This window comes from Bos javanicus, chromosome 3 (assembly GCF_032452875.1).
Source record: "Bos javanicus breed banteng chromosome 3, ARS-OSU_banteng_1.0, whole genome shotgun sequence".
In the NCBI taxonomy this organism is placed as follows: domain Eukaryota; kingdom Metazoa; phylum Chordata; class Mammalia; order Artiodactyla; family Bovidae; genus Bos; species Bos javanicus.
In genome coordinates, this window is record NC_083870.1 from 115,270,502 (window position 1) to 115,298,430 (window position 27,929).

The window sequence follows — 27,929 nt, forward strand, 5'->3', positions numbered from 1 at the left end:
AATTATTCATCACTGAGCCTCTCACTCTCCCCCTCTCTTCCCACAGAGCCTTGAAATCACCTTCTACCATCCAAGGCTTTTCAACTATTCTTCTGCAAACACTTGCTTCCTCTCTTTCAAACAAAGAACCCAGTCCTCTGCCAAAACTCGACCAGATTCTGCTCCTTGAGGCTAGACCTTCAGCTCATCTTTCCCATGACGGTCAAGGTCAAAGGAAAGGTCAGGGGCTCCAGGGTAATCAATACATGGACCTGGAAGGAAGGAAAACAGAAATCTGGCCTGGACACTTGGGCCGAAGAAGACACTGAAGCTGATATGAAGAGTACTACATCTCAAGTCCCCCGGAGCGACACTTGAAATGAGTTAATTAGTGATGAGAGAGTATTCGCTTACCTCCATCCCCGGCGACGGCGCTGAAACGGAAGTGGCTCAGTTTTGTTTACCATCATGTCCCAAATCTCCAGAGTACTGACTGCCTCGCACAGAGCAGGCACCCAGTAAACACCAGCTGGTTGACCGGTCCCAGTCTATGCTGACCCCAGCACAGTCTATGCATGTGTGTGTCTTCAAAATGAAACAAGATTTCAGAGGTCGTGCGTAACCTAATTCCGACATATTTTGAGTTTGAAAACAAATGTAAAAGAGCCTTAAACATTATGCCTGTCTGTCGTGCTCTTTCATTCAGTCATGTCCGACTCTTTGGGACCCCATGAACTGTAGCCCGCCAGGTTCCTCTGTCAGGATTTTCCAGGCAAGAGTACTGGAGTGGGTTGCCATTTCTTATTCCAAGAATAACATAATTGCATATGTGTAATTTGAATTAATAGCTGATGTTACTAATAAGATTGCTGGTGTGACTACTAAGGTCCCCAGAAGCATAATCATAATACAGCAAGCAGCAGGGGTTTTAGTGGCTCCATCTTACAGATGGGACACTAGGCCCCAGCGACAGTAATGAAGTCACCCAAGTCACGCAGTTAACAGGAGCCATAGTTTAAATCACGTGGACTGGTATTGCAGGTTCTGTTTGCAGTTAGATGGAGTGGCTCCCTGGATAGGTCGCTGGACCAGACACTTGGTCCCACTGCTCCCTCTGCTCTGGGTGACTTGAAGCTGGTTTCAAGCCTCTGTTTTCTCATCCATAATTAAGAGCCATCTGGAGGTGCTGCGCAGGGGTCTGGCATGGGGACATCACAAGTACAGGGCTGGTCGAGCTGAGCATCACTTCCAGGAAGGGTGGCTTGGCAGAGAGCGAGCCCGCCCATGGTCCAATCCACTGGCAAGGCGGGTGAGCTGCCCGGCCCGGAGCTGTAGCCAGAAGCCAAGGATCATGAGGTCCCACTCCAGGTCTCGGGGGAAGAACTGGCTAGAACACCCAGCTCCCCCTGCTCAGGATACATCACCCTGTGAAGCTGGCACTGACTGTGTGCCTCTAGTAACCAAGAAGGTGATAAGTGGGCTGACGGCCCAGCAGGCACTTTGGAGTCCCAGAGAAGTTAGCTTTCTGAGGGAAAGACAAAGGGGTGGCATTCATTTCTAAGAAACTTCTAGAAGCTTCTTTGGTTTTTACAAATACCTTGAGCTTCCGAAAACAGGTCTATAGTCTAAAATACTTCAGAGAGAAGTTTAATTGTCAGGATTAGAACAGCAACCATAAAAATGTTTCCATTTACAGCTGTGAAGTTGAAAGACCCCATTTCCGTAACCATCCTGGTTAACCGGAGATTTTAAAATTGTATTTATTTTTATTTTTGGCTGTGCTGGGTCTACGTCACTGCACAGGCTTTCTCTAGCTGTGCCAAGAGGGGGCTACCCTGTGTTGCAGTGTGCAGACTTCTCATCATGGGGACTCCTCTTGTTAGAAAGCACAGGCTCTAGAGCACGCGGACTCCAGGAGTCGCAGCACATGGTCTCGGTGGTTGAGACTTCTGGCTCCAGAGCTTAGGCTCAGCGGCTGCAGTGCCTGGGCTTAGTCGCTCCTCGGCATGTGGGATCTTCCAGGATCAGGAACACGAACCCGTGTCCCCTGCCTCAGCAGGCAGATTCTTGACCACTGAGCCACCAGGGAAGCCCAACCAGAGATTTTTGATGAACCAGGTGCACTACAGGCTGACTACACTAGATGAGATCAGCAGATGAGACCAATGGCTTCACCTGGACCTTCTAAGCGCAGAATCTCAGGTCTTACCTGAGATCTACTGAATAGGGACCTGCAGTTTTAATGAGACTCCAGGTGATCTATAATGGAGAAGGGAATGGCAACCCACTCCAGTATTCTTACCTGGAGAACTCCATGACAGAGGAACCTGGCAGGCTACAGTCCGTGGGGTTGCAAAGAGTCGGACACGACTGAGTGACTAATACACACACACACACACACGCATACACACACACACATCACCTCTGTGTACATTAAAGTTTGAGAGGCACTGACCTATAGTCCTCTGGTCCATCTGATGTTTTTCAAGCAAGGAAACGGAAGCCCAGGAGAGGAAGTCTTTACTCCAGGTGACAGAAAAGTGGTGGCTGTGGCAAAGGAGTCCCCCCACCCCCACAGCCAACTGAGGCTCATCTCTGCTCCTTCTTCTGCCCCAGCCCCACCCCCCAGTTATCAGACTCTCTTCTCCATCCTGTAGCCCCAGAGATGGGGAGAGGACGGGCCAGCTGTGTGGTCTCTTCGAGCAGCAGACCGCCAGGGCCATATAGCACCCTTGTGCGAGAACTGAGCTGGGGGATGCATGCTTCCTAGAGCACACAGCTTGGGAAGAAGGGTGTGGGGACCACAGCTGGTACCCTTCCCTACACCCTAGGCACACCTTCCAAACCCACACATGGATTTTTCCCTGTGGGAACCTGAGATCTCTTGGACTACAGAAATGTGCTAGGTTCAAAACCTCAGGGAACTGATGCCTCAGAGCAGAGTCCTTCGTGAATGAATCAGTGGATGCCAGTACCAGGGCTGCTGTATCTGTCACAGATGAGACCCACTGTGGGGTGACCCCCGTGTGTTCTTCCAGAGGACCTGGGGGACGGAGGCCCCGTTGCCTCCAGCAACACACTTCTCAGGAGCCTGTCCGAAGCGGGGGTCCTTCCCACCCCTACCATGTTTCCCAACCCCACCTCCTGAGGCTTTCTGGGACCCTGGCTTCCTGAGGTCACCTCCCAAATCAACTCCGTACCCTCGAACCCTCTCAGAGTCGGCTTCTGAAGGAATCCAACCAGAAGGAGCTGAGAAGCTCAAAGCGCTGTAGGGCGGGGATTTCCAGTTTCCCCCAGAGCTTTGCTTCTCTGAATAAGAGATGCAGGTTTGGGGCAGAGCTGAACTGCAGTGGAGAAGAGGGACCAGGGCTGGCTCACGATACTCCAAGATACTTTTCTTTTTACCTTCCTGGAATAGCTCAGGAAGGTACATCCACTAACTACATCCACTAACTATTCAGTGAATATTGGTTTGATGAACACCACATTATTCTCCTTCCAAGCCACCGACAAAGCGCTACCCAGGTTTGTGTGATACTCAATAAGTTTTTTATTATTATTATTACATAACTGCTTCAGAGACTTGGTTGGTACAATGTAACTGATGAAACTGAGAAATGAGTTGCCTGAGGTTGGTGAATACTGTTAGCATATTCATAAAATTCCTGCGCACTCAGTCCCATGGGCCTCAAAATAAAGGCTCTGTATTCACTGTGCTACTCCTTTATTATGTATTCATAGGATGCCCACAGAATTGCCGTGGCTACAAGGGAGTCCAGAGTAAGGACTCCCTGGCATTTTCTCAGGATTTCCCCTGCTCTGTTACTACTCAATTTCTGCTGTTGACCCACTTGGGTAGCTAGAAGGCAGCTGTGCAAACAACATTTTTTCAGATTTTCTTCAAGCAAGAGAAAGGTCAATGGGATAAGATGATTAATTTTTTTAATTAGAAAAAAAAAGTCTACTGTTTCCAGAAACCCCTCTAAAACTAGGAAGGACCCTCTGAAATTTGCTCAGGGCTCAGCACACTCTTCCTGCAAAGGGCCCAGCAATATTTTAGACTTTATAGACCTTAGGGTCTCTGTCATGACCAGTCAACTCTGTGTTGTGAAAGCAAGCAGCCAGTGACAATGGGCAAACACAGGGGCACGTGTGTGCTAATAAAACTTTATTTAGACACCAAAATTTGGATTTTATTTACTTCCAAATGTTACAAACCAGTCTTCTTTTGACTTTTAAAATATCATTTACATATGGTTTTTCCAATAGTCATGTATGGATGTGAAAGTTGCATCATAAAGAAGGCTGAGCACTGAAGAATTGATGCTTTTGAACTGTGGTGCTGGAGAAGACTCTTGAAAGTCCCTTGGACAGCAAGGACATCAAAAAAGTCATCCTAAAAGAAATCAACTGAATATTCATTGGAAGCACTGATGCTGAAGCTGAAGTTCCAATACTTTCGCCACCTGATGCAGAGAGCCGACTCATTAGAAAAGACCCTGATGCTGGGAAAGACTGAAGGCAGGAGGAGAAGGGGACGACAGAGGATGAGATGGTTGGATGGTGTCACCAATCCACGGACATGAGTTTGAGCAAACTCTGGGAGATGGTGAAGGACAGCGAAGCCTGGTGGGCTACAGTGCATGGGGTCACAAAGAGTCAGACATGACTTAGCAACTGAACAACAAGAAAAGCACTGATGTGTCTTGCATCTTAACTAACTCCACTGCCCTGAAGTGAATCTAATGGGGAACCTTGCCTATTATCTATTAAAAAACATATTTAAAAAGTGGAGCCTGTGTTTGGGGTGAGGGAGAACCCCACATACTCACTTCCCACCCCCTTGGCAATCAGGCTTCCTGAGGGAGTTCCAAGGAACACAGCTTGATGACCACTGTCCTAAGAAGAGGGAGTGAGTCTGAGCACATGGCCACCACTGCTTTTCAAAGGCAATCTCATGTTCCTGGGATTCACGCAGAAAGCTGTCAGGCGTACGGGATGCCGGGTACCCTGGACCCCACCTGGGCACATGACTCCCCTGCAGGGTAGGCTCACACTGGGGGCAGAGGGTGACACACGGGAAGGGATGACTGTCAGGTGGCATGTTGAGCTGGGTAGGTCACAGCTTAGAAAAGCAGTTGTGTCCAACTCTGTGTGACCCCATAGACGGCAGCCCACCAGGCTCCACCGCCCTTGGGATCCTCCAGGCAAGAACACTGGAGTGGGTTACCATTTCCTTCTCCAATGCATGAAAGTGAAAACTGAAAGTGAAGTTGCTCAGTCTTGTCTGACTCTTAGCGACCCCATGGACTGCAGCCTACCAGGCTCCTCCATCCATGGGATTTTCCAGGCAAGTGTACTGGAGTGGGTTGTCATTGCCTTCTCCAAGAAAAGCATCAACCCATGTCAAAACATGGAGTCTGGTGAGAACAGAGCAGAGTGAGGTTAGGGCCGGAAACTGCTCTTCTCTTCCATGGAAACCATGCCTGTTGACCTAGATATGTTTTATAACAGGCTGATCTCTGTGATCACACTGATGAAACATTCCCTTAGTTTTTTTTTTTTTTTAATTTGCCGGCACGGCACCACTTGCAGGATCTTAGTTCCCCAACCAAGGATGGAGCCCAGGCTAAGGCAGTGAAAGTGCTCAGTAATAACTACTAGACGGCCAGGGAATTCCCCCCTCGTGTTGGGAGATCTGATGTGCTTCAGATCAGATCAGATCAGTCGCTCAGTCGTGTCCGACTCTTTGCGACCCCATGAATCGCAGCACCCCAGGCCTCCCTGTCCATCACCAACTCCTGGAGTTCACTCACACTCATGTCCATCGAGTCAGTGATGCCATCCAGCCATCTCATCCTCTGTCGTCCCCTTCTCCTCTTGCCCCCAATCCCTCCCAGCATCAGAGTCTTTTCCAATGAGTCAACTCTTTGCATGAGGTGGCCAAAGTACTGGAGTTTCAGCTTTAGCATCATTCCTTCCAAAGAAACCCCAGGGCTGATCTCCTTCAGAATGGACTGGTTGGATCTCCTTGCAGTCCAAGGGACTCTCAAGAGTCTTCTCCAACACCACACTTCAAAAGCATCAATTCTTCGGCACTCAGCCTTCTTCACAGTCCAACTCTCACATCCATACATGACCACAGGAAAAACCATAGCCTTGACTGGCCGGACCTTTGTTGGCAAAGTAATGTCTCTGCTTTTCAATATGCTATCTAGGTTGGTCATAACTTTCCTTCCAAGGAGTAACCGTCTTTTAATTTCATGGCTGCAGTCACCATCTGCAGTGATTTTGGAGCCCAGAAAAATAAAGTCTGACACTGTTTCCACTGTTTCTCCATCTATTTCCCATGAAGTGATGGGACCGCATGCCATGATCTTTGTTTTCTGAATGTTGAGCTTTAAGCCAACCTCTTCACTTTCCACTTTCACTTTCATCAAGAGGCTTTTTAGTTCCTCTCACTTTCTGCCATAGAAGGTGTCAACCATGAATTGGCACTTGCCATGGGCTTGCCATCTACCTTGATGAGGGTTAAGTCAAGAGCCACCTGCTGAGCTCCAACACCCCTGAAGGAGTTCAGCATGGAGAGAAGAAATGAGGCCCTCTGTGCTCCAGGAAACTGGCAGGACAGGTCTGTCTTCAGGTAGTTAGATCTTCTCAGGAGCTGATTTTATGAGCCCAATTCTTTGTAGCTCCTCATATCTAAAAAGCACTGAAATCCTTCATGGTGATGACTGTTTCTCATGACTAAGAGAAGTTTCACGAGACCAGGAGAAACCTTCCACAAAAATATGAGCTTGGCTGCATGGACTCCCCCTTCCCAAAATCACATACATCTCGTCCATCCCCCTGCCTTGTTGGAGCAGTCTCAGAGCTGTCTGAGCTGCCGTCTCCCGGGCAGCACTCCTCATGTTGTCCCAAATACAACTTCACTCGCGATTCTCGTGTTGTGCATTTTTTTGTTGACAAAGGGAAGGCACGTGTGCTCACACTCAGAAAACTGGGCTTCACACTCTGGGTGTTGAGTCTGGCTGTGGCCTTGGGCAGTCACCTCCCGTCTGACCCTCGGGCCTCTTTGGTAGACAGCATTCGCTTCCCTGCTATATCTTAAGAGGTTAAATAAGATGATGTTGACAGGTGCCCAGCCAAGGACTTAGCAGCCAGTTGATAAATATTTAAGCTGAATCTATATTTGGAAACCAAGTAAAATTGAAGAACAGAAAAGCAGTCCTTCTGAGGGGCTGTTGCTTTGTGTATATTCAGAGGGGACAGCAAAGGGCACAGTTTGCCAAATGTATTCAATCCTAAAGTTTAACAGAACCCCTGAAGATATTGTAGCATATAATCTATAAAACAAACAAACACAAAGCACCAGTGCAAAGACGCTTGTGAAAATACACGGCAAACGTGTTGAGAGAAAAACAAAAGTTGGTAAACATTACAGAAACCCTCCTTGCAGATGCCTGAACAGATCCTTTCTAAATCCGTTACTTGGTTTTCATATGATCCAGGAGAAGATTATGTAATTTCAAAACTGTCTGTAAACTACTCATTTTCATCTGATTTCTCAATGTCTAATTTGTTCATCAGCCACAGCTATGTGTACAAAACCAGCTTTTTAATCAGCTCACAGAGTGTATAGAAGCACATTATATCTTGCATTTTATGGGAGAAGAATTCTTGTGCTCAGAATTATTATGCATTTTACACTCAGGTACACAGAAGAATGATTTACACACGTGTGTTTCTAGCTTGTGCCTCTGGAAACATCCAGTTTAAATCCTGCTGCACACCCAGGCTCGGCGTCCTGCATTCTCACACCCCCAGGAGCTGACATGCACACGAAACAGGGTTTTCTGTGACGCGCATGCAGAAGAGGGCTGGAGCGGGTTGCTGGGAGAATGAGGCTTCCTTGCCTTTCATCTTCATTTGGAAAAAAGAGGAGAAACAGCAACTGGCTCGGTGGGAAAATTCTAGGGACACAGCTCTTGGGTGACAGTTTTCCTAGCAGGGAAGGGGAAGGGCATCTCCAGGGAGACCTGGAGTGTCTGGCCGCCCGAGTCTCAGCCACGCCGGTCCCCGCCCACCCTGTGTGAGTTCAGGGCTTGGGAACTTTGACAGGGTCAACCCTGCTCCTGGGTCCGTTTCTAACAAGTAGGGCAGGAAGTGACTTCACCCATGGGGAACTCAGTTTATTGGTGCGTGAAAGGGACTCTGGGGTCTCTTCTGTGGTGTCTATTCTGTGACAATCTGAGACTAGATTTCTTTTTTTTTTTTAATTTTCTTTTGGCTGTACCACCCATCTTAGTTCCCTGACCAGGAATCAAACTTGTGTCCTCTGCTTTGAAAGGAGACTTCTTAACCACTGGACCCCCAGGGAAGTCCCTGAGTCCAAACTTCTAACTGCTTTTCTCTGGTACGAATCTTAGGAGCTGGAATCCTGATCTGGAAACAGACTGAACGTGGTAGAGTTGAGTATCACTCTGACAACCATGAAAAGGACTTGCCTTGTCTAACAACCCCACATCTGGGTATAAGCCCTGAAGAAAGGAAATCAGGATCTCCAAGAGATATTTGCTCACTCATGTTCATAGCGGCATTGTTCACTATAGCCAAAAGATGGGAGCAACTGAAATGTCGGTCAGTGGATGAATGCATAAAGAAAATGTAATATACATTCACACATATGTATGTATATATTTATTGTTTAGTTGCTAAGTCATGTCTGACTCTTGTTGACCCTATTGGCTGTAGCCCACCAGGCTCTTCAGTCAATGGAATTCTCCAGGCAAGTATACTGGAGTGAGTTGCCATTTCCTTCTCCAGCGGATATTCCTGACCTAGAGATCAAACCTGGGTCTACTGCATTGGTAGGTGGATTGTTTACCACCAAGCCACCAGGGAATATATACATATAGCATATGTATATATATGCGTATATATATGCATATCATTCTGCCTTATAAAGAAAGGAAATTCTAACACATATTGCAACATAAAGAAAGCTGAGTGCCGATGAATTGATGCTTTTGAACTGTGGTGTTGGAGAAGACTCTTCAGAGTTCCTTGGACATCAAGGAGATCCAACCAGTCCATCCTAAAGGAAATCAGTCCTGAATATTCATTGGAAGGACTGATGCTGAAGCTGAAACTCCAATACTTTGACCACCTGATGTGAAGAATTGACTCACTGGAAAAGATCCTGATGCTGGGCAAGATTGAAGGCCGAAGGAAAAGGGGACAACAGAGGATGAGATGGTTAGATGGCATCACCAACTTGATGGACACGAGTCTGAGTAAGCTCTAGGAGCTGGTGATGGACAGGGAGGCCTGGCGTGCTGCAGTCCATGGGGCCACAAAGAGCTGGATGCAACTGAACTGAAACTGAAAATATTATGCTAAGTGAAATAAGCCAGTCACAAGAAGACAAAAATTGCATGATTTCACTTATGGGAGACACCTCGAGTAGTCAGATTCACAGAGACAAAGGGTAGAAAGGTGCTTGCCGGGAGCTGGGGAAGCGGAGGGGAGGTTGCTGTTGAATTTGTTTACTATTTCAGTTTAGTGAGGCGAAAAGAGTTCTGGAGGCTGAATGCCTGAAAATGTGAGTACACTTAACTAAAAATGTGAGTATGCCTAACATTACTGAATTGTGTACTTGAAACCGGTTATGATGGTAAATTTTATGCTATGTGTATTTTACCACAATGAAAATAAAAAGAAGACAACTTGCCTTAGAAGACCCTAACCCTCTTCCCGGGCTGGGGACCTTGTCTTGCCCACTTTGTTCTATCCTTAAACAGGGTGGTCTATGAACCCTCATGGGAAAGTATTTGCATCTTTAATTTCACTAAGTTTTAATTGTTGTTTAGTTGCTAAGTCATGTCTGACTCTTTGCAACCCCATGGACTGCAGCCCATCAGGCTCCTCTGTCCATGGGATTTCCTAAGCAAGAACACTAGAGTGAGTTACCATTTTCTTCTCTTCCATTTTAGATGTAAATAATAAATCGCAGAAGTATTACCAATATCTGAGACTTTGTCAGTGTGAAAAATCAGATATTTTCCTATCACAAATACCATAAATTTCTTAAAATATTGTTTAGGTTTATCAGCAATTCAAAGTTCTGCTTGTAGAGTGACTGCTACACCTTGTGAATTAATACGTTAATAAAGAACATATATTCCTAATAATAACTTGTTAAATATCTTGAAAACTCTAATATAATTGGATTCCCTTCATAATCCTATGCATTTTATTGAATGGATTTTAGAATATTAAATTTAAGTAAACATGAGAACAGCTTGCAGTGCTTAGATTTTCCACTGGGTTTTTTGCTTTTGTTGTGAGGGTGGTCACTAAATCTCTGTTGATGTGGATATAGCCAAGCAACAGCCCATGATATATCTCAGTGAAATACGCAAAGCCCATGTCTGTTTCCACTGTAAGGTCAGCATCAGTGGCAGGCAGATTCAAGGCCTGGCAAAGTATCTGAGTCCTAACGCTGGAGTCTGTGAAGACACTACCTTACGTGGCAAAAGGGATTTTGCAGATGTATTAACGTAAGGATCTGGGGGTGGGGACGTTCTCCTGGGTCGTCAGTGGGCTCAGTGTAATCACAAGTTCCTTTAAAGAGGGAGGCGGGAGGGTGGGAGAGAAATTCTAAGATGCTATGATGCGGGCTCTGAAGGTGGAGGAAGGGCCCATGAGCCAAGGGTGGTAGGCAGCCTCCCGATGCTAGACAAGGCCGGGAAACAGACCCTGCCCCGGAGCCTTGAGAAGGCAAGCAGGCCTGCCAACACTTTGACTTTTACCCCGTGACACCCATTTAGGCTTCTGTCTTCCAGAACTGCGATAATAAATATGTGCTATTTTCAGCCAGTAAGTTTGCAGTAATTTGTTACAGGAGCACTGGAACTGGAAACACCGTGGAAACTGTGGTCAAGACGGCAGGGGTGGGGCTGGGGGTTTGCTTACACCTTCGTCCTCTGAAAGGGCTTCTCTCGTGGCTCAGCTAGAAAAGAATCCATCTGTAATGCAGGAGACCAGGGTTCCATTCCTGGGTTGGGAAGATCTGCTGGAGAAGGGATAGGCCACCAATTCCAATACTCTTGGGCTTCCCTTGTGGCTCAGCTGGTTAAGAATCCGCCTGCAGTGCAGGAGACCTGGGTTCAATCTCTGGGTTGGGAAGAGCCCCTGGAGAAGGGAAAGGCTACCTACTCCAGTATTCTGGCCTGGAGAATTCCATGGACTACAGTCCATGGGGTTGCAAAGAGTCAGACATGACTGAGCGACTTTCACTTTCGCTTTGTCCTCTGAGAAGCAGCACTTCCTTACTGTCTTCACAAATCAGCAAAAGTTTCACAGAACGATTGCTCCCTTAAACAAATACTCACACCCACTATCTATGAGGCATTGACACTCTACTATTTATTCTATTCTATTTGCTGATAAGATTGGTTTTGCAACCTCTTAAAGAACTGTGGAAGGAAATGGCAACCCACTCCAGTATTCTTGCCTGGAGAATCCCCAAGGACTGAGGAGCCTGGTGGGCTACAGTCCATGGGGTCGCAAAGAGTCAGACATGACTGAGTGACTAGATACAACACAAAGAATTGTAACTCACAGAATCTCTGAATAACATCTCTGAATAACAATTACTCCTTAATTGGAGAAAATATAGTGATTTTTTGTTGTTGTTTTCAGCTTAAAGGGTCATAAACTATCATGGCATCTGGCCCCATCACTTCATGCCAAATAGAAAGGGAAAAACTGGAAGCAGTGACAGATTTTGTTTTCTTGGGCTCCAAATTGACTGCAGACAGTGACTATAGCCATCAAGTGAAAAGACGCTTGCTCCTTGGAAGGAAAGCTATGACAACCCTAGACAGCATATTAAAAAGCAAAGACATCACCTTGCCCACAAACGTCCATATAGTCAAAGCTATGGTTTTTCCAGTAGTCATGTACAGATGTGAGAGGTGGACGATAAAGAAGGCTGAGCACTGAAGAACTGATGCTTTCAAATGATGGTGATGGAGAAGACTCTTAAGAGGCCTTTGGACAGCAAGGAGATCAAACCAGTCAATCCTAAAGGAAAGCAACCTTGAATATTCACTGGAAGTATTAATGCTGAAGCTGAAGCTCCATAACTTTGGCCACCTGATGAGAAGCCCCTGCTGTTGGGAAACTTTGATGATGACATGGTTAGATAACATCACCAAGTCAATAGATATGAATTTGAGCAAACTCCAGGAGATGGTGGAAGACAGAGGAACCTGAAGTCCGTGGCGTCAAAAGAATCAGACACAACTTAGCGACTGAACAACAAACACCAACTCTCTTGGTTTGGGGCAAATTCCTTCCTGGTGACTCAGGGTAACTGGGACTGAGAGGAAAGGAGCAACTGGTCACAGGATCAAGGAGAAGAAAGGTCAGGAGTGACAGCGCCCCACGGAAGAGCCAAGACACTTTCCGGAAGCATAACACTAGAGGCTCAGCTTCAATTTACTCTCATCCACCCTGAACTCCAACTTTACCCACTCCCACTTTCTGTGGCCCCAAGCTTTCCAAGAGTCCTCAAGAACCACACTGCCAATTGAGTGACAGTTGGAGGCAAAAAACTTGGGTTTCATATAGGAACCATTTGCATTTTCAGCAGGATTTTGAAAATCTTGATAAAAACTATATATCATCCATTATTAAGTTTAAGCTATCCCATAAACATGAAAATCTTTTTTAAATGACCTTGGACTAAATGGTACTACTGCTCACCTTGTTTACTCTGCATATTAGAAAGATATTCTTTTAACCTTGTGAATAACCTAAAAATATAAGTGCAAAAGAAATGAAGTCTTTGAACATTGTGTTCATCTGTGTTTCTGTTTTCGATTCCTTTGCAATGGGGCCATGGGTTTCTATGGGGAATTCTGAGCTTGTTAGTGGTAGGGGACTTAGGTTACACAAATCTCATGAGTTTCAAAGGCTACTTGGCACCGAGGGTGTGGGGGTGGGTAGGTCCAAGGCTGATTCTGGCAACCCAATATTTCTTCTGAAAACCCTGCTAGCTACACATAGGTAGATTCAAAGGCAATTCCTGTTACCCCTGACAACCCCAAATGGTCAATAGCAAATGCATACTGAACAGTAGTAGAGTCTATTAACGTGCTACAGGAAGAATATATCATAATGCCTGGAAGCTACAGATATATTACCCTACATGGCAAAGGGGAATCAAAGTTGCATGGAACTAAGGTTACCAATCATATGATCTTGAAATTGGCAAATGAGCCTGGATTATCAGGTGGGATCAATATAGTCATAAAGGTCCTGGGAAGTGGGAGGAGGCAAAGGAGGGGGTCAGACTGATATGATGTGAGAACAATTCAACTCACCTTTGCTGACTGTGATGTTGATGGATGAAGAGGCCATGAGCCAGGGAGTGCGGGCAGCCTCCAGAAGCCGGAAAAGGCACAGAAACAGATCCCACAGAGAAGAACGTGACCTCTGATACCTTGATTTTAGCCTGTTGAGACCCGTGTCAGACCTCCAGCCTATACAGCGAGAGGATAACACATCTCTGTTGTTGGTGGCAGCAACAGAAAAGCCACGACCTGTCTCAGAAGGTGGGCCATGGGCATAGATAAGGGCTGCCTGGGATTACAAGCAGAGCTGATGGAGGATGGAGGAGCCGGAGTCTGTCTCAAGGGGCCTCTTTTTGTTCAACAAAAGACGGACCAAGAAACAAAAATGTCATGTATTTTCACATATATCATGATTTGCATACATTGTCACATGTTCCAATATTCCCTCTCCATTAGTGTCTATTCCTGTAGAACAAGTCACTCCCAAATTTAGTGGCTTACAACAAGAATCATTTAGCATCTCCCAGGGTTTCTTTTTAGAAATTATTTATTTGGCTGCGTCAGGTTTTGTTGAGGCCTGCGGGACCTTTATTGCGACGTGTGGGATCTTTAGCTGTACTCCCAGTTACGTATGGCACGTGGGATCTAGTTCCCTGGCCAGGGATGGAGCCCGGGCCCCTGCCTTGGGATTGTGGAATCCTGGCCACTGGACCACAGAGGAAGTCCCCTAACTGTCATTTAAATTCAGCTAATATTTATAGAACATCTACTATGTGCCCAGTATGATGGAAGTGAACGTTTGCAGTAGAAGAGGTGGTTGCTTATTGGTTAACTTGTTGAATATTCATGAATAAATATTCCAGGACTATGCAGAAGGGAAAGGTCCTGGTCTTCATGGAAATTACAAACTGACGGGGGAAGCCATTAATCTGATAAGCACTTATTCTGCACCCACCATGTGTCAGGCACTTCAAGGTGCTCGAGATAGAACGAGGAACAAAGCAGATAGGAATGCTGGCCCGCATAGAGTTTATGTTCTAGTGAGGAACACAGAATATACCCACGAGAAATAAAGAAAGTATGTACTGTATCAGAATGGGATAAGCATTAAGAAAGAAATTTAGTTCAGTTCAGTTCAGTTCAGTCGCTCAGTTGTGTCCGACTCTGTGACCCCATGGACTGCAGCACGCCAGGCCTCCCTGTCCATCACCAACTCCCAGAGCTTGCTCAAACCCATGTCCATCGAGTCAATGATGCCATCCAACCGTCTCATCCTCTGTTGTCCCCTTCTCCTCCTGCCCTCAATCTTTCCCAGCATCAGGGTCTCTTCAAATGAGTCAGCTCGTCGCATCAGGTAACCAAAGGATTGGAGTTTCAGCTTCAACATCAGTCCTTCCAATGGACACTCAGGACTGATTTCCTCTAGGATGGACTGGTTGGATCTCCTTGCTGTCCAAGGGACTCTCAAGAGTCTTCTCCAATACCACAGTTCAAAATCCTCAATTCTTCAGTGCTCAGCTTTCTTTATAGTCCAACTCTCACATCCATACACGACTACTGGAAAAATCATAGCTTTGACTAGATGGACCTTTGTTGGCAAAGTAATGCCTCTGCTTTTTAATGTGCTATCTAGGTTGGTCATCACTTTATTGCCAAGGAATCAGCATCTTTTCATTTCATGGCTGTAGTCACCATCTGCAGTGATTTTGGAGCCCCCCAAAATAGTCTGTTACTGTTTCCACTGTTTCCCCATCTATTTGCCATCAAGTGATGGGACCAGATGCCATGATCTTAGTTTTCTGAATGTTGAGCTTTAAGCCAACTTTTTCACTCTCCTCTTTCACTTTCATCAAGATACTCTTTAGTTCTTCATTTTCTGCCATAAGGGTGGTGTCATCTGCATATCTGAGGTTATTGATATTTCTCCCAGCAATCCTGATTTCAGCTTGGGCTTCATTCAGCCTGGTATTTCTCATGATGTACTCTGCATATAAGTTAAATAAGCAGGGTGACAATATACAGCCTTGACGTACTCCTTTTCCTATTTGGAACCAGTCTGTTGTTCCATGTATAGTTCTGTCGCTTCTTGACCTGCATACAGATTTCTCAAGAGGCAGGTCAGGTGGTCTGGTATTCCCATCTCTTTCAGAATTTTCCACAGTTTATTATGATCCACACAGTAAAAGGCTTTGCATAGTCAATAAAGCAGAAGTAGATGTTTTTCTGGAACTCTCTTGCTTTTTCCATGATCCAGTGGACATTAGCAATTTGATCTCTGGTTCCTCTGCCTTTCCTAAAACCAGCTTGAATATCTGGAAATTCACAGTTCACATATTGCTGAAGCCTGGCTTGGAGAATTTTGAGCATTACTTTACTAGCGTGTGAGATGAGTGCAATTGTGCGGTAGTTTGAGCATTCTTTGACATTGCCTTTCTTTGGGATTGGAATGAAAACTGACCTTTTCCAGTCCTGTGGCCACTGCTGAGTTTTCCAAATGTGCTGGCATATTGAGTGCAGCACTTTCACAGCATCATCTTTCAGGATTTGAAATAGCTCAACTGGAATTCCATCTCCTCCACTAGCTTTGTTCGTAGTGATGCTTCCTAAGGCCCACTTGACTTCACATTCCAGGATGTCTCGTTCTAGGTGAGTGACCACACCATCGTGATCATCTGGGTCATGAAGATCCCTTTTGTACAGTTCTTCTGTGTATTCTTGCCCCTTCTTCTTAATATCTTCTGCTTCTGTTAGGTCCATACCGAAACTAAGCAAATGTATTAACTTCCTATCGTTGCTGTAAAAGATTAGCACAAAATGAGTGGTATAAACAACACAAGTTTATTATTTTATCATTCTGGAGGTAACATGTCAGAAATGAGTTGACAGGACTGGGTTCCTTCTGGAACCATTGGTGGTGGTTTAGTCGCTAAGTCATGTCCAACTCTTCGACCCCCTGGACTGTAGCCCGCCAGGCTCCTCTGTCCATGGGATTCTCCAGGCAAGAATACTGGAGTGGGTCACCATTTCCTCCTCCAGGGGATCTTCCTGACCCAGGAAACGAACCTGGGTCTCCTGCATTGCAGGCAGTTTCTTTCCCGACTGAGCAATAGCAGGGGAACCATTAGGAGAATTCATTTTCTTGCCTTTTGCAGCTTCCAGAGGTCACCTGTGTTATGGCTCATGACTGCTTCATTCTATCTTCAAAGTCAGAAGTAGAGCATCCTCCAACTTCTCTCTCTCTCTCAAACATGCATCTGTCTTCCTAGCTCCTCCTCTAACTCTGACCCTGATGCCTCCCCTCTTATAAGGTCCCTTGTGATTATATTGGACCCAGAATAATCTCATTTCAACATCATTAATTTCATCCCATCTGCAAAGCCATGTAAGGTAACATATTTACACCTTTCAGAGATTAGGATGTGGTCATCTTTGGGGGCCATTATTTTTCCTGCCACATCAAGGAAGGAAGACATGGATTGCTGGGGAAGAAGGATGCCCTTTTAGACAGGTTATCAGAGGAGGTGTCCCACGTGGCACCAGTGGTAAAGAACGCAACTGCCAATGAAGGAGATTCAAGTTCGATCCGTGCATTGGGAAGATCCCCTGGAGTAGGAAGTGGCAACCCACTCAAGTATTATTGCCTGGAAAATTCCATGGATAGAGGAGCCTGGCAGGCTGTACAGTCCATGGGGTCGCAAAGAGGCAGACATGACTTAGTGACTGAACAACGAGTGGACCAGAGGAAGGAGCTGGATTTTACTATGAGTGGGACAGGAGTTACAGGAGGGTTCTGAGCAGAGGCTTAACATGACCTAACTTGGGTTTTATAAAGGTCACCAGGACTGCCTTCTGGAGAATAAACGATAAGGTACAAGTAACAAGCAAGGAGACAAACTGCTAGATTCATTTCCTAGCAAGAAGAGGCAAGAAGACCGCAGGTTCAGCAGGGTAGGGGCAGTGGGGTGGTGAGAAGCTGGAGATTCTAGGTCTTGGGAGGTCGAGCTGACACTATTTGGAATGTGGGAATGAGAGGCACCCAGGATGGTACCAGGTGGTCAGCCCCAGCAAAAGGAGGCCTGAAAAGTGAAAGTGAAGTTGCTCAGTTGTGTCCGACTCTTTGCGCCCCCATGGATTGTAGCCTACCAGGCTCCTCTGTTCATGGAATTTTCCAGGTAAGAGTACTGGAGTGGGTTGCCATTTCCTTCTCCAGGGGATCTTCCCCACCCAGGGATCAAGCCAGGGTCCCCTGCATTGCAGGCAGACGCTTTACCGTCCGAGCCATCCATAACTAGGATGGAGAAGATTTCAGGAGGAGCAGGGGACAGGCACAGCAAGAGATCAGCTTGAGACAAGTCTGACTGACACTGTCAGCAAGCATCCAACAGATATTGAAGAGACAGCTGGATATGAATTTGAGGTTCACTAACCTGCGTAAGACCCTTATGCTGGGAAAGATTGAAGGCGGGAGAAGGGGATGACAACAGAAGATGAGATGGTTGGATGGCATCACCGACTCGATGGACATGAATTTGAGTAAACTCAGGGAGTTGGTAATGGACAGGGAGGCCTTGCGAGCTGCAGTCCATGGGTGGCAAAGAGTTGGACACGACTGAGAGGCTGAACCGAACTGAACCTGTATAGGGCATTCAAAGGCCAAAGATAGAAATCCCTGCATACAGAAAAGAGAAGAGACCCAGAGACTCAGTGGCTGTCTGTATTTAAGAGAGTAAGAGGGTTGACAAGCCAGGAAGATAGTAGGAAAGTCTGGTGAACACGTTGTCCCAGTAGCCAGGAAAAGAGGGGTTCACGGAGTGGAGGGCTCACCGACTGCTGAAAGGTTAAGAAAGAGGAGCCACGCTATCTGCAGGTGCCTTACCACAGTTACTGAGGATGCTAGGTTAGCCAGAGGCAGGCCACGGAGGGAGCCACGAACTGAGCCTCAGTGTGCCAGGTACCCCAGGGGACTGGGGTGAGGGAGCAGGGGGCGAGCAAAGGCTTCGAGTGCTGAAGGGGGACGGCACATTCGTCTGGGGGAATTGTGAGCCCAGAGTGTAACTCAAGGATGCTGGATACCAGCGTGCGGAAGCCACAGAGGCCGCAGCTGAACCAGGTGAAGGTTCAGTGGGCTTCATCAGGGATGCCGGGCAGCAGAGTCCCGTTTCCAAAAGGCCATTTGGAGGGGTGGGGGCAGGGACCAGGCCTGTAGGTGCGCACAAACCTGGCCCCGGAGCTCAGCCCGTCTGCAACAATCCGGTTTGCCGCAAAGCTTTGGGATTAGCCCCCCTGCGCGCTGGGGCCCCTGCAGCAATGCGGTCCGCCCCACCCCCCGACACCCGACCCCAGGGATCCCGCCACCTTGACGAATTGACGCGGGCACTGGGGTGGGTGCGTAGCCTGGGGACCCACGCAGAGCAGGCTGCAGTTTCAGACCTACATCTCAATTTAAAAAAAAAATTTTTTTTTTTTTTTTTTAAAGAAAAAGGACGCCTAGAGACCCTCCTTGGCGTGTCACCGCACCTCGCCGCGTGCCGGTCCAAAGTACACTCGTGGAGTGTGAATGCCCGCGCCGTCGCGGCTAAGGAGGCTCTTCGCCTTCGCAAAGAAATTTAAGTTTATTACGGAGAAAGCACGCGTGTCACTTTCGCAAAAGGAGACAGAAAGTTTAAAAATGGAGGTGGGGGGAGGCGAGGTAACAAAGCGCGGTCGGGGGCCACGGCGAGCTGCAGAGGCTCCTCCAGCCAGGCAGTTAGAGACAAACAAAAACGCGGGAGGGTTCGCGCACCGCCTCCCGGGTGCAGAGGCGCCGGGACGCGCGCCGGGCAGCGCCGCGACCCGGGGCGGGAGCCGGGGCTGCGCGCGGGTCCGCGAGTCAGAGAGCCCCGCCCCTCGCCCCGGGCCCCGGCCGCGCGTCGGCCCGGGGGCGTCTTGCGTGCCCCCTCCCCGCCGTCCCGGCGGGGCCCCGACGCAGCGCAGACTACAAGTCCCAGGAAGCCCAGAGGCAGGCGCGGGGCGGGGCCTGGCGCAATTCCCCGGGATCCGGCGCGCTGGGAAGCGCCGCGGAGGACGCAGCGGCGGCGGGCGGCGGGCGCGCGGGCGGGCGGGGCGCGGGCGCGGGCGCGGGCGGGGGCGGGGCCGACGTGGGCCGGAGCCCTGCGTGCCAGGGAGGGGGCTGGCCGGGCAGGCGGCGGGCGGCGCTCGGAGCGGGCTCCGCGGCTTGCACGGCGCCTGCGGCTCGGTCCCGGCTCGGCGGGCGGCGCACGGCAGGCTCGGCGCGGGCGGCCCCGGCGCGCCGGGCGGCGCAGGACGCAGAGCGCGGACTTACGCCGCGGCCGGGGCGCCCCGAGCGGAGCGGCCACTGCCCCCGGGCCGGCCCTCGGCCCCGGCGCTCGGAGCGCGGCGGCCGCCTGGGCTTTAATGGCTGCTCGGCGGGGCAGCGCCTAGGGGTGGAAGGCTACTGCGGCACAGGAAGGCGCCCGATCGAGCGTCCTCCGGGGGCCGGCCGCGCCCGCCGCGGCGCGCTCCATGGGGGCCCGCTGACCTGGGGCGCCGGGGCCCGCTCGCTCGCCCGCCCGCCGGGCGCGCGTCCCGGCCATGAACTGAGTCGGCGGGCCGGCCCCGCGCCTGCTCCGCCCGCTCCTTTCTTCTCGCGCCTCCTCCGCCCGCCGCCCGGCGGGCCCGGCTCCCCGGGGGCTGCGGCGCCCGGGGCTCGGCGGCCCGCGGGCCCCGGGGCGCGGGGCGGCGGCGGCGGCGGGGGGCGCGCGGCTCCGGGCGCGGCGCCTGCACCATGAACTACCAGCAGCAGCTGGCCAACTCGGCTGCCATCCGGGCCGAGATCCAGCGCTTCGAGTCGGTCCACCCCAACATCTACTCCATCTACGAGCTGCTGGAGCGCGTGGAGGAGCCGGTGCTGCAGAACCAAATCCGGGAGCACGTCATCGCCATCGAAGGTGAGGGCCGGGCCGCCGCGGGGCTTCTGGAGGGCGGGCGCGCGCGCGCGCGAGCGTGTGTGTGCGTGCGTGTGTACACACGCGCCGGGCCATGGCACGCGGCTGCCCCGCCGAGTGGGCACTGCGGTGCTTCTCACCCGGCAAGGCCGGGCTAGAGCGGAGGGGGGGGCCAAGAGGGCCGGCGAGCTCGCGGCCAGAGATGGATCGCCGGCGATAATGTGCTAATGGGCTGTAGAGTCTCCGCTGAGAAAGTGACTCTGTGCGGCCGCGTCCTGGGCCACACGAGTGAACCGGCCCAGCCATAAGCCCCCGGAGCGGCCGGAGCGGTTGGCGCCCCCGGACCGTGTGACAGGTTATTGGGCCGGGGCCGAGCGTCTCTTGCTGGACTTGAAGAGGTCTTTGGAGAAGTGCTGCTGCTGGGGGCGAGGCTCTGGCTGGCGGGTCTCCTCCGCAGGGTAGGGCAAACCCCTTTGGTGTGTTTGCCCATTTCGGGGGCACAGTGGAGGCAACGGAACTTAGCCCCAGCGGAGAACCAGCCCCGGGTACGGACAGCACCGCAGGTCCGACCCACCTGCTCCTGCGCAGAGGTTGGTTTCCTCTACAGTGTTTTCTACCGACATCCTGCATCAGATCAGAAGAACGCTCCCTGGGGGGCGGGGGGGGGGTCACTTTCACACCCCTGGCACTGGGATGCCACCCACCCTTCCTGCAAGCCGGGTGAGGCAGAGGTCCTCGGGAGAGGTGCCGCGGAGCCTCTCTGGGGCCAGTGTTTTCTCTGGATCCTCGTGGTTCTTATTTCTCTGCTACTGAGCTTCCAGCTTATCCCCTTGCTTCCCCCTCTCCTTGCTGTTGGCCAGTGATGGTAAAAGGTCTGAAGGGTGAGTTGTCCGTAATATAAAATTGTCCCAAGCAAGAGTCCCTCTGGCCGCTGTTGGGGAATACTGAGGATGTTCTGAGGCCTGGCCAGGAGTGTGTCCGAAGCCCGGCTTAGGCATCGCCCAGCTCTGGTCCATCTGTAAGCAGGGGGCATTGGCCTCGGGGCGGGGGGAACTTTGCCTGGGTGCTGTGCAGCCTGCATGGCTCACCCCAGAGTGTCTGGGCTTGACGCCTGGCCGGTTAGATGGAGAAGGTGGTGTTGATGCCCTTGGCATCTGGCAGCCCCACAGACTTGAACCTCGTCCCAGCTCGGCTGCCCGATTGGCGTCCTGTCTCCATAGGGGACTTGCTAATTCTGGGAAGGATCTGGATGGTGCTCCAGCTTTCTGCAGGCCTGGCTGTCAGAGCACCTGCCGCCCTGCTGGCCATTTAAGATGCTTCCAGATTCCTCGAGAGGCAGAGGCTCCTGTGTGTCTCTGGCAGGACTTGTGGGAGGCATGGGGGTCCGGCGCAGGGCCGCTGATGCTGGGTGAGCTGGCAGGAACGTGCCTCCAGGGTCTGGGCTCCGGCGCGGTGGACACTCACGTGCAAGGCCCCTGCTCCTCTCTCTCTCCTGGCAGCATCCACGGGAGTCTGATGAAACTCTTAGAAAGCTGGCGCTGAGCTTTGGATGCATCTGACCGAGAGCGCCTAGTGTCCGTGCAAAGACTTCATTGGAGTGTCCTTCTTGAAGTCCAGCTCTGGGGTCTCAGGCGCTCCCCACGCAGCAGTTTGACTTTCTGGCAAGAGAATGTGGTTTCATTCTTCATTTTTGGAAAAAACAAAAACCAAAACCTGTGTGGTTCCTTAATGATGGTTTCTGGTAGCTCAGTGTCTGTCTGCCTGTACACGCTGAGATTTTTAGGCTCCTTCTTGGCCGGAAGCCTTGTCGTTTGTTGATGAGACTCAGAATCAGTGATGAATCCTGCTTGGGACTTTGACAAGGCTATTATTTTTTCTGTTAAAAAAAAAAAAAAATAGGAATGTCTGTGTTGTGTCAGGGCTGTGGTTTATTTAACGAGGCTCTAAGAATCATTCAGATATGCGTCCCTTCTTTGCGTTATTAACAATGATTGCACCTTTCATTTGTATAGAAGAACTTTAGCAAGAATGCTCTTATATTCATAAGCTCGTTGTGTGGCGGTCCCGACCTTGGGGGAGAATGTGGGCCAGATTCATTTTCTAGAGGATGGCGCTTCAGGGAAGGTTAATGACCTCCTGAACATTCGACTGAGGTCAGAGGTGAGTCTGAACCAAAGGATCCTTGGAACCCAGGTGTGCAGGCTTCCCCCACTCCCCGGCTACCTTCTGCTGCTCCTCCTAATGAAATTCGTTGTTATAATGGACTGTTCCCCCACTCTGTGCCAGCTTTAAGATGCAGTTGTGATTTATATCTGTGCCCTTGATATTTTGGAAGCCGAGAAGATTGCTCAATTGTGGCAGGACGACATTTTTCCTGTGATGGGAGAAGTACGCAGAAGCAGTTTGGTGCAGTTGAGTAGGGCATGGGTTATTGGGTTCTTCCCTCACCCCAGATGGGGGAGCATGGCCCTGGGGTACGCAAACTGTAGACGCGTTTGTCACAGCTCCATGCCATAACCGAGCTTGCGCTCCGGAGCATCCCAGTAGCCCTGAGGAGCACACACATATCTGCCCCTGCCTGTGAACCTGCCAGGTGAGGGCGGTACCGTGGCAAAATGTACACCTCCTAGGAATTTTAAAGTCTGTGCGCGTCATAGTCAATTGTTTTAAGAATCGCTTCTCCCAACGAACAGGGAAGATTGTCTGCATTTTAGAGGATATCCAGCCAGGCTTTATTTTCTGTCTCTGTGTGTATACGCACAGAATTGGAGTCAGACTCACAGAGCTGCTTATTGGCGCAATGTGAGCGCTTTTCCATGTTATGAAAAATTTTGAGGATAACGGTTTTTCACCTTGGCGTAACATTCCAGCATTTGACTGTCATAATTTACAGAAACTTTTCCTGTTTTCTGGCATCTTGAAGCATTTTTGCTGTGGAAGAGAGGAGCGGGCTCGTTGAAGGGAAGGAAGTTTCGGCTCGTGCTTGTTTTCAAAGTGATTCCCAGAGAGTCTGGATTGGAAAAGCTCTTAATGATGGACCAAATTGTATATATTTTTGTTGAAAGGGCTCGCCAAGAATCCCAACCCTGAGTCGGGTCTGTGACCCTGTTTGAAGGCACGGAAGTGTGATTTAATGCTTAGTCTTGTTTTGAAACATTGCTGCTGCTAAGTCACTTCAGTCGTGTCCGACTCTGTACGACCCCATAGATGACAGCTCACCAGGCTCCTCTGTCCCTGGGATTCTCTATGCAGAAATACTGGAGTGAGTTGCCATTTACTTGCCAAAAAAGAAGAAAGAAAGTGTTTTTTCAAATATTTGCTTGAGACAGAGGTCTATTTTTTCCCCTCCGGTATCTGGAATCTTAAGGAGGCATTGCCCATTGTTTTCAGATTTACCCCATCAGTTTTCTGGGGTGTCCCCCAGAGGTGTGGCTGGCACCGCAGGTGTCCTCCATGCCTGGAAGCGAGCCGGGACCAGCTGTCTCCAGGGTGAGCATCCTGCCTAGGGTCCCCACTCTGGTTCTTCTTTAAAAAGCCCATCTGGAGTTGATGGGGTTGAGGTAAACGCATCAGCTGCCTTTCTTGTTAGATAAAAAAGCTTGCTCTTCTTGCATGGGTAAAGCCTCTATTAGCAATTGCACGTTGTAATTCAGCTTGCCAGCAGCGGAACAGTGATGCGGATGACAACCCAGCCAGCGTATTCAGCCGGGGCTGAGCCCCTAACTGGTCTCGTGTCTCACGCCCACCAGGCAGCAGCTCAGGGGGAACCGAGTGCCCTGCTGGCCCCGTTGGTGGTTTGTGTGGCTTCCTCTGAGGGTTTGGAGAAGTCCCAGCGTTCAAAAGGAGAATGGTGCCTGGCATGCCGGGTCAGGGCACTCACGGGGGGCATTCAAGGGCGGAGCTCCGGCATGTGGGGGACCTGGGAAGATGGGACAGGGGCCCCCCTTCCTCCCGTGGTGCAGCCGCTCCGTTGAGCATCGTCTACAGCAGAGAGCTAAGTGCTTGACCTGCGTATCTCCATCCATCTTGTGATGATCCTGTGACATTGATCCCTCCTTTGAGGCCCAGAGGGCTTCCCTCATAGCTCAGTTGGTAAAGAATCTGCCTGCAATATGGGAGACCTGGGTTTGATCCCTGGGTTGAGAAGATCCCCCTGGAGAAGGGAAAGGCTACCCACTCCAGTATTCTGGCCTGGAGAATTCCACGGACTGTATAGTCCATGGGGTTGCAAAGAGTTGGACATGACTGAGCGACTTTCACTCTACTTTGAGCCAGAAAGGATAGGAAACTTGCTCGAAAGAGATGAGCAGGGCTGGTCATCCTCAGGGCTGACTCTCCAGCCCTTTCTGAGCGAGTAATGGGACTCCTGATTACTCACAGTTCCTACAAGTCGAATGTACAAACCATTCGAGCCTGTGCCCCTCTCCTCCCCACCTTATCCAAGAGAAGAAGGGTTTGCGGATGTTGCCAGTGGCTGCAGGTCTTATGTTCTCTGTGGAGTTGCTTACCTTAGCAAAACTGTTGTAAGAGCCTGTTTTCCTATGGAAATTTATTTAATCTGGTTGTTGCAGGATTAGGGAACAAATACCTTCTCCCTGCCGTTAGGTGAGCATAATTCTTCTTCGACACTATTGACTGTATTCATAATATTTCAGGCTTCATCAAAGTTGTAACCATGGGGACTTCTAGTTATTGATATGAGTATCACAGTCTCCTCCTTAAAATTAATTCTCAGGTGGCTGTTTGTCCCTTCCGAGTTAAATTTCATACCTTAATGGCTTCTGACCCTTCCAGAATCCAGGCGTCCTTTCCACCTGGCTGGGGTCAGCGTGTTCCCGGCCTCTCCCAGGCTCTCTGTCCCAGCTCCCTGCACAAAGCTCATCTCCTTACTCCAGTCCAGCCTGAGGACCGGGGGCTCTTTGAGGAAATCAAGTCATGCACGTTTTTATCTCCTCAGCGATGCTGTGTGTCGTGTCTGGCCCTTGGAGGATGCCCAGGAATTGTCGAGGGTGTGACTTGCTGGAGGGCCTCACGTTTTTTCTGGCTTTTGGGTCCTCTTGCTCCTCACTGGTGATCTGACCAGTGTTGATCTTGCAGAGAGGGTGTTCTGAAACTTGTCACGAGAGCACAGATGCTTGGACTGGGGTGCTTTGGGGTCAGGCAGTGGTGGTTAACCTGGGTGTGCTGTTTGGGTAGCAGTGAGTTTTTTTCTAGTGCATGTAGGGGAAGAGAAAGATTTGCTTGCTGAAGCCTGGCAGCTTTTTCAGCCCAGCTGTCTGCAGAAGGCTGGTGCTTTTTCTGCCGGTGTGAGTGAATTTCAGGTGCAGAGTCTGTGTCATTGATAGGGACGAATGAGTGGCAGGTCTGGGTGGCTGACAGTGTGGTATCTTCAATGGAACGTTGAGAGTCTTGATTCTTGAAGTTCAGTGTGCAGTCAGATCACATGGAGGGCTTGGGAAAGCAGAGTTGCTACTTCTGTAGGTTTGGGTCAGGCCAGAGAGCGTGCTGTTGACAAGTTTCCAGAGGATGCTGGCTTGCTGGTCCCGGGACCGCACTTTGAGAAGCATGGTCAAGGAGGGGAGGGCAGTCCAGGGGTGGACTGGGCACCTTCTCTGGGTGTCGCTGTCAATCAGTGGAGGGGGTGTCCTCTCATCCTCCCCTGTGGGGGACCAGTGGGGGCCAGCAGCCCTGGCCATTACTTCTGGTGACTCAGCTTAAACACAGTGGAGGAGGGATTGAAGCCCAGGTTTGAATGGGTTCAAGTCCATGTTCACTTCACCTCCATGATGATGCTGATCATAAGTGCCCCGCAAGGAACGTGGTGGGTGGAGGATGGGCATTGCCAAGGGCGGGCCTTCCCCTTTGGCTTATGGTAAAGAATCCACCTGCAGTGCAGGGGACAGAAGCGACTTGGGTCCGATTCCTGGAAGATCCCCTGGAGGAGGGCATGGCAACCCACTCCAGTATTCTTGCCTGGAGAATTCCATGGACAGAGGAGCCTGGTGGGTTCCAAGAAGTTGGAAACGACTTGGCGACTAAACCACACACTCCTCAGTCCCTCAGGGATGGTATTCCAGAAGCCCCGTCTGGGGTTCCCTGGACTTCCCCTTCCTGTCTTGCGATGGTGGATTTTTAGGGAAATCTCCTATATGTTTCAGTGAGGTTCTTCCGTATTCACTTGTTAGGATAATTTGGCAGGTGAAACATCCTTGTGTTTGTTCTGCTGCTGCTAAAAGGGCGTTTCCCTAAGAAGGAGAGCGATCTGTTATTAGCAGCTTAAGAGGGCTGTTGGGGGCCCTGGAGGAAGTGACTCAGGAGGGAGCTGCAGCCTCCATGGCGGAGCCTGGAGCCCTGTTTACTGCCACCTGTCTTTTTTGTCCAAAGCTGGCTTTTTATTTTGTTAAGACTGAAATCCCTTATTCTGCATCCTTTTTTTCCCTGTGTGCCCTGCAGGTGTTTTTCGTTGGTGAGTCTCACTAGGGCTGGTTTTAACTACTGATTTGGTCCCATCTCTTGTTTCTCAGCGTTCAAGCAAACCCCTGAGCCCCTGCCCCCCACCCCCGGCCCAACACTCTGGATTCTTTGAGGCCTAAGTGATTGAGTTTGGCAAAGCCGATCAGGCTTAGTTATTTTTAAAATCCAGAGTTCGGGGCTCTGATCGGGTGCTTAGCCACGTAATTCCTCCGCTCTGTTAAGTACCTTGCTCTGAGAAGGAACACGAATCCTGCAGATGTTTGTCTCTAATCTCTGCAGCATCTGTGATTGTCCTGGGGGTCTGAGCACCAGGCCTCCTCCATGCCACGTCCTTCCAGGAGGGCCAAGGGGGCACTTTCCCTCTCCTGTTTTGTGGTGTGGGAAGCCTGCACACGGGGCTGCAGGGATGACCTGTCCAGGGGCAGGGCTGGCATTGTGGTGGGTCCCGTCCCTGCCCTGTACCTGTGTCCATGACTCACCCAGGCCAGGAAGGGCTTACTTGCACCTGGGAGCTAAGGAGGGAAGGAGAGAAGATACCAGTGCCAGCAGAAGAGGTCTGTTAATGGACCCTTTTAGTAACCAGCCAAATAGCTGTCTGTGTGCGAGGTTGGGACATTTTCCATAAAGAGCAGACTAAATATAGGCTGGAGGGTGGGGCCCAGGACCCGAGCTGGGGCTGGGGTGGGGTGGCTGTCATCACTCCCATTTTGTCTCTCCCACTGGTAATCAGAACTTGCCACCAGCCCGAACAGGTGGCCACCCTGAGCTCTCTGGGAACAGATTGGTGTGTTTGTTTAACCAGGGGCTCATTTGCAATTTTCACACTTTTCTCGCTGTTTGATTCGGATTGTCTTTTTTTGGGCTGCAGTGTTGGAGTATTTGTGCAGTGTTTCTACACAAGCAACTGTGTGATCTTAAAAACTGCTCACTCTGTCTGCTTGTCATTAGCATCATGCTTCGAAGCTGCCTTTTATTTTATTTTATTTTTTGAAAGGGTGGGAAACACTTTTCATGGTTCTGGGAGAAGAATTCCAAATAATTACCGGCCATGTTCACAAACGATTTATGTTTGGTCTTAGAAATGTCAACATCCAGCAGGCTCTTGCAAATAGAACCATGTTGCTTTCCAGCTTAGCACACAAAGCTCCTGTTAACAGATTCTCAGATA

General features: G+C 49.9%; 1 protein-coding gene across 4 annotated transcripts in view; it reads left to right on the forward strand.

Annotated features, from left to right (window-relative positions):
- Positions 1 to 20,082: 20,082 nt before the first annotated feature.
- AGAP1 (ArfGAP with GTPase domain, ankyrin repeat and PH domain 1) overlaps positions 20,083 to 27,929 on the forward strand; it is a 561,687-nt gene continuing 553,840 nt past the window's right edge. For 2 of the 4 annotated variants that reach the window (XM_061412705.1, XM_061412707.1), the window contains exon 1: positions 20,083 to 20,290. In XM_061412705.1, coding sequence (XP_061268689.1) covers positions 20,128 to 20,290 — 163 coding nt within the window. In that variant the 5' untranslated portion in view covers positions 20,083 to 20,127. Of the gene's footprint in view, positions 20,291 to 20,688; positions 20,878 to 27,929 lie in introns of those variants that run through there. The other 2 variants (XM_061412706.1, XM_061412708.1) reach the window with 2 other exon arrangements.